The 13,082-nt window shown below is 44.1% G+C and overlaps 1 protein-coding gene across 1 annotated transcript in view; it reads left to right on the top strand.

Moving 5' to 3' along the window:
* SETD7 (SET domain containing 7, histone lysine methyltransferase) overlaps positions 1-12,993 on the top strand; it is a 50,026-nt gene extending 37,033 nt beyond the window's left edge. Inside the window, exons 7-8 of the mRNA XM_081242146.1 lie at positions 2,300-2,457; positions 7,311-12,993. Of these exons, the coding sequence (XP_081098272.1) occupies positions 2,300-2,457; positions 7,311-7,491 (339 nt within the window). The 3' untranslated portion in view covers positions 7,492-12,993. The remainder of the gene's footprint in view (positions 1-2,299; positions 2,458-7,310) is intronic.
* The last annotated feature ends 89 nt before the right edge of the window (positions 12,994-13,082 follow it).

The following is a 13,082-nucleotide window of genomic DNA, read 5'->3' as shown; positions in this document are numbered from 1 at the left end:
AGAGAGGGACTGGACAGGGGGTTGACATGTCTAGGTGATGTGTAGCCTGGGAGGGGTCTCTGGGCCAAAGAACTCCAAAGGACAGCTACAGTCTGGCATCTTTATGGTCCTGGGCTTATCTATCTGCTCCTAGCAGATGTGGGGTAGGTTTTGTGGACGAAGCAAACTCTGAATGGCTAAAACTCTGCTCTGTTTGGGCTATTTAAATGAACAGTGGGGTATGTAAAAATTTAAGGTTGGTGGTAACGGGTTTTTAAGGTAACAGGTCTCAGCCAGCAGTGAAGAAATAAACAACCTAGGGGCCCATACACAGAGGCCGTCTTTGACCCGTTGACATAACACTCACCTGCTTTTAATTCAAGACATCTGGTTATAAATGTAAGGCCCGACACTATCAAACTCTTAGAGGAAAACATAGGCAGAACACCTTAGGACATCAATCACAGCAAGATCCTTTTTGACCCACCTCCTAGAGAAATGGAAATAAAAACAAAAATAAACAAATGGGACCTAATGAAACTTAAAAGCTTTTGCACAGCAAAGGAAACCATAAACAAGACGAAAAGACAACCCTCAGAATGGGAGAAAATATGTGCAAACGAAGCAACTGACAAAGGATTAATCTCCAAAGTTTACAAGCAGCTCATGCAACTCAATATCAAAAAAACAAACAACCCGGGACTTACCTGGTGGTACAGTGGTTAAGAATCTGCCTGCCAATGCAGGGGACACGGGTTTGAGTCCTGGTCCAGGAGGATCCCACATGTCGCAGAGCAACTAAGCCCATGCGCCACAACTACTGAAGCCTCCAGGCCTAGAGCCCGTGCTCTGCGACAAGAGAAGCCACTGCAATGAAAAGCCTGCTCACCGCAATGAGGAGTAGCCCCCACTCACGCCGCAACTAGAGAAAGCCCGCACGCAGCAACGAAGACCCAACACAGCCAAAAATAAATAAATAAATAAATAAGTAAGTAAATAAATAAATTTATTAAAAACAAACAAACAGCCCAATCCAAAAATGGGCAGAAGACCTAAATAGACATTTCTCCAAAGAAGATATACAGATTGCCAACAAACACATGAAAGAATGCTCAACATCATTAATCGTTAGAGAAATGCAAATCAAAACTACAATGAGATATCATCTCACACCAGTCAGAATGCCCATCATCAAAAAAATCTACAAACAATAAATGCTGGAGAGGGTGTGGAGATAAGGGAACCCTCTTGTACTCTTGGTGCGAATGTAAATTGATACAGCCACTATGGAGAACAGTATGGAGGTTCCTTAAAAAACTAAAAATAGAACTACCATATGACCCAGCAATCCCACTACTGGGCCACTATATACCATTATATACTCTGAGAAAACCATAACTCAAAAAGAGTTATGTACCACAACATTCATTGCAGCTCTATTTACAATAGCCAGGACATGGAGGCAACCTAAGTGTCCGTCGACAGATGAATGGATAAAGAAGATGTGGCACATATATACAATGTTTCTTTCAGCCATAAGAAGAAACGAAATTGAGTTATTTGTAGTAAGGTGGATGGACCTAGAGTCTGTCATACAGAGTGAAGTAAGTCAGAAAGAGAAAAACAAATACCGTATGCTAACACATATATATGGAATCAAAAAAAAAAAAAAGGTTCTGAAGAACCTAGGGGCAGGACAGGAGTAAAGATGCAGACGTAGAGCATGGACTTGAGGACATGGGGAGAGGGAAGGGTAAGCTGGGACGAAGTGAGAGAGTGGCATGGACATATATACACTACCAAATGTAAAATAGATAGCTAGTGGGAAGCAGCCGCATAGCACAGGGAGATCAGCTCCGTGCTTTGTGACCACCTAGAGGGGTGGGATAGGGAGGGTGGGAGGGAGACTCAAGGGGGAGGAGATATGGGAATATATGCATATGTATAGCTGATTCACTTTGTTATAAAGCAGAAACTAACACACCATTGTAAAGCAATTATACTCCAATAAAGATGTTAAAAAAAAAAGACATCTGGTTATTTTTGTGTGTCTTTGTAAAGGGACTTTAAATCCTTTTTTTCATATAAGATAGGGGAAAATCAATAAATGCTAAGTTGAGCTGCCTGGCGCTGCCCACATACGCCTTTTGCACCATCAGTGTGCAGGGTTTGCACCATCGAGGTGCAAGGGATGCCTTAGGCTCTTTCCATGTATGTGGCACTCAAACTGTGAAGTTTAAGGACAAATGAGTTAATATCTCCGGTGTCCTTTGAGCTCCTGGGAGGAAGGGCCTTTCTAATGTTCACTTGTTTTCTACAGGTTGACAGCAGGGACTGGGCTCTTAATGGGAACACCCTCTCCCTTGATGAAGAAACGGTCATTGATGTGCCTGAGCCCTACAACCGTGTATCCAAGTACTGTGCCTCCTTGGGACACAAGGCAAATCACTCCTTCACTCCGAACTGCATCTATGACATGTGAGTAGGATACCAAGCGGCCAGTGGCTGGGGCCCCGAGAATGAGGCGGGCACCTCAAAGGTGTCATCCTGCCTCGAGGAAGGTGGCTTCCTCAGAATATTCGAGGGTCCTCTGGCCAGGGGCCTCATGGTTATAACTTGAAACTCAGAAATGGAAAAGTGCTTCAAAGAGTAGAAATGCTGTGGAAATGCTATACTTAGTGGTTGCTTTTTTTTTATTGTGGCTTTTTTGTCCTTTAGTTGTCTCATTCTGGAAAATTAAGGGTAGTGTCATTTGAAGTAATAGTACAAATTGAAATGACTCTGCACAGTGGAGATTAGGGAATCCTTTCATTATGTGAAAGGAAGGAGAACCAAAAGATCCTAAGCCTAGGGCATGAGCTCTCAGTATTGGGAAAAAACATGTAAAATCAGAGTCCCTATCATTTAACAATCAAGAGGAATGAAATACTGAACACATGCTACAACATGGATGAGCCTTGGAGACATGCTAAGTGCAAGAAGCCAGTCATGGGGACTTCCCTGGTGGTCCAGTGGACTCCACACTCCCAATGCAGGAGGCCTGGGTTCGATCCCTGGTGGGGGAACTAGATCCCGCATGCATGCCGCAACTAAGAGCCTGCATGCCGCAACTAAAGATCCCGCATGCTGCCACGAAGATCCCGCATGCTTGCAACGAAGACCCAGTGTAGCCAGAATAAATAAATAAATATTAAAAAAGAAGCCAGTCACAAGAGCATGCAGTGTATGATTTCCATGTATATGAACAGTCCACTATAGCCGCAGAGACAGAATGCAGATCAGTGGTTGCCTAGAGCTGGCGGTGGGGGTGGGCGGAGTAGAAGTTGATGGCTAATGAGCGTGGAGGTTCCTTTTGAGGCTGATGAAAGCTTCCAAAATTAGTGGCGATGGTTGCACAGCTGAAAACCACTGAATTGTACACTTTAAATGGATGAATTTTATGAGACATGAATTATATCTCAACAAAATCATTATTTAAAAAAATCAGATAATCCTACTTCCCCTTCCAACGGTGCATTGAACCTCTTGGAAACCTCCATTGATGAGAACCTTACCATTATCCACAAAGGCGGCTGTCTGGACAAGCAAATACATATCATGGAATTAGCTGTTGGGCTCTGATGATTAGAAAGTTCCTTCTGTTGAGCCCATATGGGTTTCCCTGTAATATCCAGCCCTTGGCCCTAAATACCTCCCTTTTTTTCTTGTGTACAGTGTCAGTCTCTCTTCCACATAGTAGTCCTACAAATATCTTAGTAGTTTTCATGTGCCCCCTGAACCCTCTCTTCCAAAAGGCAAGCATCTCCGACTATGCCTTAAAGGATACAGCTGAGATTCCATGTTGTTGCTGTCCTTAACTCAGCCTGAGGACAGGCTAGGAGTCTAGGAGTTAGGCAGCTGTGTGCAACCTTTTCTGCTCGGCTGTAGTTTGCTGTCACTTAGTCCTCTAGCTTGTTAACATAAGCAGGATCTGATCATGTGCATTTAATCTGTAGGAAAATTGCCAGGATTTGAATGTCCCTTCCTGCATCCCTGAGATGGCTTTAAAATTGTTCTGGCACTGACTTGCTCTCCTTGGCAGCCAGTACCAAGTACTGAAGCTACAACTTCTGTTTAAAGGGCGGGTAGAAATGGCAAAGGACATGTGTCATGTGAAATGAAACTGACACTGTTATTAACTCCAAGGCTTTCACGGCCAGTGTGAATTAGGCCAGAGCATCGTTGCAGGCTGCACACAGCTGAACAACAACCCTTTAAAGCAGTGGTAACTAAGGATAACAAATGCTACCTAGGCTGCCCCTTAAAACAAATGAGCCCTGTGATTTCATGGCAAGCACCTGATTTTTCTCATCAAAAAGAAGAGAGCACAGGAGACAAGAGAAGGAACCATTTGTGCAAAATCAAGTCGCTCCTTAGAGGGTTTTTTTTTCCAAGCCCACTGTGAACGATTCGTTATTTGGGGTCATGGGGAGACTAGCTGAATAATAATCAAATATAACATTCAGATACCAATCCATGGCATTCATTTGTTTCTAAAATCATTGGTACTGTTATGCACACTGTAACTTAAACAGAACAGCACCTCTATAAGCTGTTTTAACTGTAGTCTGGTACAGCGTGCCAAATGGACAGATAGGCAGGAACTACTTTTCTCTCTGTAAATATAGGTTACTTGTCGACAAGGGACCGAAGAGTGTGGCCCAGAGGTTTGGTCTGAGTGCTAATCGTGCAGCCAGTGTTTCCTGAGCACTTCCTCTAGGTCGGTGCTGTGCTAAAGCCTTCTGTGCACATGGTCATTCAATCCTCCCAGTAACTTCGTGGGGCCCCTGGTATTACTGCTTGTCCCAGATCAGCAACAAGAAACGCAGGGCTCGGGCTTCCCTGGTGGCGCAGTGGTTGAGAGTCCGCCTGCCGATGCAGGGGACACGGGTTCGTGCCCCGGTCTGGGAAGATCCCACAGGCCGCGGAGCGGCTGGGCCCGTGAGCCATGGCCACTGAGCCTGCGCGTCCGGAGCCTGTGCTCCGCAACGGGAGAGGCCACAGCAGTGAGAGGCCCGTGTACCGCAAAAAAAGAAAAAAAAAAGAAAAGAAAAAAGAAACGCAGGGCTCTTGTCAAAGTGGAGAAGTGGTCTTAACCATTGTGCCTTAGGGCTGCTTTGAAGAATCAGCACCTGAGATTGAGTTCTGTCTTTTCAGTCTGTCCATTTTCTACTCCCTGAGAATAAAGATAATGAGCAAGAAAATTAAAATACAAGAGGACGATAAGAGAAATCTTAGGCTTCTTGTGCAATTTTTTTTCAGTGTACCAGAAGGTTAACTAGAGCTCCATTTCAGGAGTATTTTTTTTATTGAAGTATCACTGATTTACAATACTGTGTTAGTTTCAGGTGTACAGCAAAATGATGTGGATATACATATATTCATTTTCAGATGCTTTTCTGTTATAGGTTATTACAAGATATTGAATATAGTTCCCTGTGCTATATAGTAGGTCCTTGTTGTTTATCTATTTTGTATATAGTAGTGTGTGTCTGTTAATCCCATACTCCTCATTTATCCCCCCCCCTCTCCCCGCCCTTCCCCTTTGGTAACCATAAGTTTGTTTTCTATGTCTGCGAGTCTGTTTCTGTTTTGTAAATAAATTCATTTGTATCATTTTTTTTTAAGATTCCACATATAAGTGATATCATATGATATTTTTCTTTGTCTGACTGACTCCTCTTAGTATGGTAATCTCTAGGTCCATCCATGTTGCTGCAAATGACAGTATTTCATTCCTTTTTATGGCTGAGTAATATTCCATTACTTTTTAATGAAATATTTTAATTTAGATACAAAGGGTTGTGATTTTAATAAGGAATTCCCAAATCCCTGATCCAGGGATGTCCTCTGTGCTGGAGCCCAGTCTGAGACTTCTGTGCACGTGCATGCTCTCATATACCCACGTGCTTGCTTACACATGTCACAACTGGTACAAGTCTTCAGTTGTGCCAGGCACTGCACAACTGGTGCTTTATTTATGTGACCCTATGTTGTCACCACAATGACTCTTGGAGGATAAGGATTACTGGTGTTATCATGATTTGGCAGGTGAGTAAAGTGAGATTCAGAGACGCAGAGGTGAGCTTTCCAGAAGGAGGCAGTAATAATGTGTGACACCAGGACTCACACCCAAGTCTTCGGGCCCAAATCGAGTGTGCTTTCCAAGAAACAGGACAGCCAAAGGGCGTGGACATAGAGGCCCCCTTGGAGTGAGGGTGTGGCTGTTCCTTTTTACTCCCCACAAAATATGTCCATAGGCTGCAGACACACTCCTCTCCCACCAAGCGCTTGCATCAAGCCCCAGGTACCTCTGACTTCAGGCCTGGAACCTCCTCCTTTGGTGTTTCAATGCCCTTTGTTCAAAATGTAACTATAAATGAATGGATTTGACCAGATGCATAGGAAAACAAAGTTAATTTCTTTGTGGCCTGCCTTCCAGGTTATCCGTGTTGGGTTTCAGCAGCTGTTAGAGGAGATGAGTCTCTTAATACTTATTTAGCTCCTGTTCCCCTGCAGGGAGCTGTGCAGGTGAGCCAGGCTCGGAGCCTCTGGCAGAGGAGCGTAATCCTAGCTTTAGCCCGGCCTTTCCCATCACAGGGTGCATCAGAGGGAAATCTGAAAGAAGCAGGATGGCAGAGCGGTCTGGGCTTCCCTCTTGGGAAAAAAAGTCTTCATTTACTTTTATGCTAGAAAATAACTCTTCCTCTATAGGTACAGGATGGAAAACAGCGTTTTTTGCTTTTGAAAATCCACAGGGCTCTTTCTTACAACTCCAGAAGTGCCCTGGAAAAGCCTTTCCCCGAGGTACAGCCAGGTAATCTGATGCAACAGGCCAGAGGAGCTGAAATGCTGACAGACCGCATTGGATCTGATTTCTCATTAAAGACAGATTTTTGGAAAAAAAAAAAAAAAAAAAGGACAGATTTTTGTTGAAGATCCTGATTGTTGATTTACAAATACAGAGTGGCAAATAGGCTCAGAAAGGAAGATAGGGCCGTGCTTTTTAAACCTTAATGTACATAGGAATCACCGGGGAGGGGGAGGGTGGTGGGGTGTTAGAATGCAGATTCCACTACCAGGTCTGGGTGGGGAAGCCCGGAGTATCCCCGTGAGCACCAGGCTCCCAGGGGAAGCTGATGTCGGCTCCTCTGTGGCCCGCACACTGAGGACCTGCCGGTGGTGTCCAGGGCGCAGCAAGGACACGGGTGATTCCTGCCTCAGCCCTTCTAGCCTTTGCATCTGACCTCCCGGTCCGGCCCGGGAATGACCATGTGCATCTTGATGTCTAGGTTTGTCCACCCCCGTTTTGGACCCATCAAATGCATTCGCACGCTCCGAGCCGTGGAGGCCGACGAGGAACTCACTGTTGCCTATGGCTACGACCACAGCCCCCCGGGGAAGAGTGGGCCTGAAGCCCCCGAGTGGTACCAGGTGGAGCTGAAGGCCTTCCAGGCCACCCAGCAGAAGTGAAAGGCCTGGCTGTGGGCTTCAGAGACCTGGAATAGAAACTTGGATCTATGCACTACGTTTATCCGACAACGGGACAACCAGGGACTGTTCATGCTGTGACATCACATCCTCTCACTCTGCGTTCGCTACAACTTTCTCGAATACTAACTAGGTCTGACTGTATTACTCATACCAGATTTAAAATTAGCTAGCAACAACGCCCTCCTGAGAGGTACTGTTGAGCACTTGACAGAAGACAGCGTGATGTTCTTGGGTGGTTCAAGACTAAATCTGTACCACATTCAGAGATGCCAAACGATTAGACTGAAAAAAGGGAAAAAGGGGGTTTTTCAGTCATTTTTAGTCACTGGCTTTTCCATGAGGTTTATTTCTGTGGCCAGTGCAGGTTGCGTTATCACACTTGCATATGCGCCATATGGAGGACAGAGAATTACTACATTTTTATTCTCTAAATGTAGTATCATTTGCCTTTTAACCTTTGATCTGTTCTTGCAATAGAATGGCTTTGTTTATTCCCTAGCGAACAGAACCCCACTTTTTGAGTCACTTCACCCCTTAGTCCTCTCCTCTATCTTAGGTATCTTTCACAAGAGAAAAGTTCCAAATGGATTTCGTTTCAGTGCCAGTGTGTAGGTCTCTCTGGCTCTCTCTATATCACTGTTTCATTATTATGTCCTAATATAAAGACCTGGCTCCTAGGGCCGGGCTATTATTATAGAATTATTATTCTCGCATGTAAACAAAGGTATCTTTGCTTTAAGATGTGAGAAGAAATGAATTTACTTTGTTTGCATTAAGTTATGGAAGAGTTGTAACATATACTTTAAGAAAGAAGAGAGGGAAATTAGTATTTCTAAGCAGTAGACGTGGCAATTTTGCAATATCTTCAATAGTGCTAGTAATTTTTTTTCTCCTTGGGTACACATTAAATGTACATAACAGAGCAGTCTGGCTTGTGGCACAGTGCATTGAATTCAAAAGTCAAATAGCAAACTTGACTTATAACACAGAATTCAAAAGGTTTCTTTCATTTTTTTTTTTTTTAAATCGCTACTGTTAAGAGAGACGTACTGATCACTAGGTACAAATCAAACCTTAATGCTAAAACTCTTCATCATTGTAATTTCAAAGCACTTATCTGCTTCACAGCCTTGTGAATTAAGACTAACACCTGTATAGTTTAGAAGCAACGATATCAATAGCATTTCAGCCATTTTTGCTAGCTGTGTGTAATCACAACTGCAGAAATAAGGAGAAAAGCCCCTGTTTTTTAGTTTAGCTAATTAGGTATGTAACCAGACTGGGATGACTCTGGGGGAATTCTGGGAGTTTGGGGTTTTTGTAAGTGCCCTCACCACATGCCATAGCTGTGTCTTCTTCAGATGCCCAGCTGAGGAGCTGGGAGGTCTGGAAAGCAGCAGTTGCTACAAGTTGCAACTGTCAGCTGGGGCACCTGTCACCGAGTCAGTTTGGTCTTGAAAGCTGAAGCCTTCCACACTGTAGCTCTGGCTAGTAGGGAAGGCATGCTGGGAGCAGGAAAAGAGAAAAGAAACAGGCAGGAGGAAGTTTGCTATTTCATGTCAGTTACACATTGCTCTTGGGAAGAATTTAACAAAAGTGCTTCATCCGGGGCTGCTCACAACTTTCAGTTCTGGCAGCTCCTGGGCACAGGATTCAGCCTTCAAGACAGTGACAGAAGTGGCCCTTTCCCTTGGTAAGTCCAGGCTTCCCAGAGCTCCCTTGTCCCCAGCAGTGCAGCTAGGTGGCCATGGTTTCAGGGAGCTAAGCTGCTGGTTCACTCGTGAGAAGTTCTGAGGCTGCCAGGAAGATCTTCCACGAAGTGAACTGAATAGAGTTTCTAGAATAAAAGGCACCAGGATAGGATCGCTTCTATTCTGTAGAAAGAGACCGTTCCATAAACTGGCAGATGGGCAGAGCCTTGGGACTTGTATTCTGATAGGTGCTTTCATTCAAACGCGCCCCAAAGTAAGTGAGTGTCTTCAGGAGAAAGATGGCTTTAATCAACCCCAGTGAGTTGGGTTGCGGAGCCAGATCAGGGAGTGCGGTCAGGGGAGGATGCCGCAGGACTCCAAAGCAAGGACTTCAGGCTGCCGGCTGCCATGGGGTGTAATTTCTGTCCCAATGGGCTACCCCATTCAAATGGAATTTTTCTTTTCTTTTGACAAAAGTGGCTGAAGAGTTAGAAATAGTGATTAACCAACGAATCCATTTTTCAAACAAGAGAGTGAATAACTCTCTGAGTGTAAAGCCCGGCAGTGTGTCTGTCTGTGACGTTCAGACAAATCAGAGGAAGCAGTACATCCACGCTGAGCCTCTCCACGTCCTCTCTCCTGTCTCCCTTGTTCTCTGGCTCTTCTTTTCTCCTGCCCTACCCTTTCCTCTCTCTCTCTCTGTTGGCTGTGAGAATGGCTGGTGTTTGTACGTAACAACGTGCCAGCTGATCCCTCTGGCCCTCTCCCTCTCTCCCTCCTCTCCTGCCCGTCTCTCTGGCCCATTGGACCCTCTCTGTCTGTCTGTCCCTCTGCGAGTACCTCTCTCCATCACTCTGTGTCCACGTCTGGTTCTGCTGCTGCTGTTGTCCCCCTGACACCCCACCCCCGGCCAAATGTAAGGCTTTGTCACAGGGTGGGGTCGTAGGGGGCCTTGAGATTCACTGTGTTCTGTAGGTAGATAAAACAGTCAAGGGGGTTGGGGTCCCGTGAGGAATTAACTGGTGAGGGAATAGGGTTTGTTCCCTGTTTGAGCCAAAGCTGAGGGGGAAGCCTTGGGATGTATTTTTCTACTGAATCTTGACGTCCGCTGTGGAAGGAAATAGGTCAGGAAGCAGGTAGTTTCATCAGCATCGTAACAGAAATGTGGAAGAGTCCAGGTGGTGGGGATAAAGGAGTAACTTTCTGCTCTCCTCCAAACAAGGAGGGTGCCTGATGCCATGGTCCCCATCAGATTCACTCAGAGCCGTCTCAGTCCAACTCCTGCATGACTAGATCTTTCCTTAGCAGCTTTTCTATGCCAAAATACTATCTTGTGTTAGAGTTAGGAATAGGAACTAATCTGTAGGAGTATGTCCCCAAATGGGCATTTGAAAGGACTCACAAAAAACAACCGTAAGGACTGAATTTCTGACACAAAGGAATGATGAGATTTAAAAGCTACAGGCAAGGAAGACTGGAGTTTTGCGTTACCTATTCTTATTTTAACCTGCTTCATCCCTGGTCTGCCTGAGAAACTGAGAAGGAAATTTGTTGTTCAAGACCCCTTTGAACCTGTCTGGGGCTGTCGTTAAACTTATTTGCCTTCTGGGGGTTCTTCACACTTGAAAAACAATTTCCTTATCACCAACAACCTGAAAAGGCCAAAGTGAAGGCCAAGTGTAACCATTGACAACATTTAATTGTAACGGTAAAATTGCAGTAACTGTGAACAGTGAGTTCAAGGGTTGTCTTCTCAGTGAGTCGTATGTGGCACTTTAGTAAATTTCCTTTACTATATGAAATTTTAAATCACTCACTGCAAAATGCATTTAAGATCTTCCAGGAAGGTATCGTTTTCTGTTGTGCTTTGTTTTAAAACAGTTGCCTCAAGTTTCTGTCTTAAGAGTAGTGATTTAGAATCCAGACATCTTTCGTTTTAGAAAAACAAGCAAAACCATGTTGCAAGACTGATAGTCGTAATGTTTATTTGCCACAGATCAAAGGTTCACAAAATATATTGAATTTACATCTACTTGAGGTACCTTGATAGACTGGTTTTTTTTTTTTTGTCTTTGATCCTTCCCTTCAGGAATTTGGAGCCTCAGTGTCCATTTTGATTTTTAAAATACTAAATTGTAATCGTTTTATTTTGCCAAATGGGTGCAGACATACTCAAAGCAATGAAAACTATTTCAAGCCATACAACCACAGGGATGGAAACCCTTTTCACAAATTTTAACGTGTTTGTATGTAAATAGATGTTTGTATGAACTATTTTCATGGTAGAATGAATATATTTAAGTGAAGTTGAATTATTCCAGTGCTATTTAGACAAATTGCAAAAATTTTTGGTGAGAATTCTGAGTCTATTGAGATATAATGCAGATCAGTTTTGATTTTTACAAAATCAAAAAGCCTACAAAAAACTCTGACTCATGGCAACTTCCCCGCGTTGTTGCACCTGACGTGGAGAGAGCTCGTAGGCTTCCCCAGTGCCTCAGCCGCTTCCTGGTGGAAGTTAGGTGCTCGTGGAGGTATGTCCACCCTTAGTGACATCACTCCGGGCCTTTGGGGGCCCGTGAGTGACTCAGAGGCATTAGAGACACCGGTGCAGTTATCCGGAGCACAATTCCTTTGCAGGGCAGCAGAATCAGAAGCCAGACGTGGCCATGGGAACCTCGGAACCGGGTTTTCTGGCCGCCATCCACCGCTTTCCTTACTGCCTAGTCACACGTGTCAGGGAGGCTGCCCTCAGTGGAGATGGGGTTCAGACCCCCGGGTGGGACCTCACGGTTTTGCCAGCAGTCCCTGCCTCTGGGCCTCCACCTCGAGAGAGGACGGAGGAGGGTCCTGCTGGCAAGGGGCCCATTTCTCAGCACAGTACACTTCCCGTCTCAGCTCTGGGAAACTATGCACCCAAGCACCAAACTTCCAACCAGAGAGAGACATCCTCGGATAACGCAGATCCTTGCTTCCTCTGTCTGTGACTTTACACACCGTTGTTAGAAGTCGTTTTAACATCAAGACCAATCACCTCCCTCTAGGACATACCTCCCAACTCCCCTGACTCTTACTAGAACACTCCTTTATAAGGATATTCAACTTGAGTGGTTTTTTTTTTTTTCCGCTTTCGTCCTGGATATAATGAAATGATAAATATGATGACAAATTTTCACTGTGTATACTAGCAATATGTACACACATACCAATGTATCGTAACAGACAACTTGGTTACATTTTGGATGACTGTCATTCATCTCAAGTCATGTACTGGGAAACTACAGGGACTACATGATGTCTGCTTATCATAGAGGAAAGTTGGGTTCATGGTTCTGAGCTCCCTACTTCAAAAGTTTTTCCTCCTGGGTTTTCTGTGTTCTCTTTTTATCCTGAAATGCATTGATCAGGTTGTGAGGTATGTTTAAGGGTTGGAAGCCAGGGGAATGCTTTCGGCATTTATTGCAACCAAAAGTTAACCTCATCACAGTTAATGAGCATCTTTGATTGGTCTTTTGTGGAATTTGAACTAAATCTATGAGCCTTATTCAATATCTATAATTCTATGATTTTTTTAAATTATGGGAAATTAATGAAAGATGTTTACATGAATAATGTTTGCCCTTACTGTGTTATGAATGAGTTTTTTGTAGTGTGTCTGGGTGCATGTGCAAGAGTAGGAAAAATGTTTCTGAAACAAAACTTGACAAATATTTGTAATGAAAAGTAAATTTAAAGATTGCTATAATTGCGCTATAGAAACAATGCAAGTATTAAACAAAATATACAATCACCTGTCATTGTCTTCCTTTGGTTGCATGGGGCAGGAAGGCAGTAACATATTTCTCTGCCATGTCTTCCTGTATATTTAAATTACTAAGC

This window comes from Mesoplodon bidens, assembly GCF_964165515.1.
Source record: "Mesoplodon bidens genome assembly, chromosome: 1".
Taxonomy (NCBI): domain Eukaryota; kingdom Metazoa; phylum Chordata; class Mammalia; order Artiodactyla; family Ziphiidae; genus Mesoplodon; species Mesoplodon bidens.
This window is presented reverse-complemented; position numbering and strand designations above follow the sequence as displayed.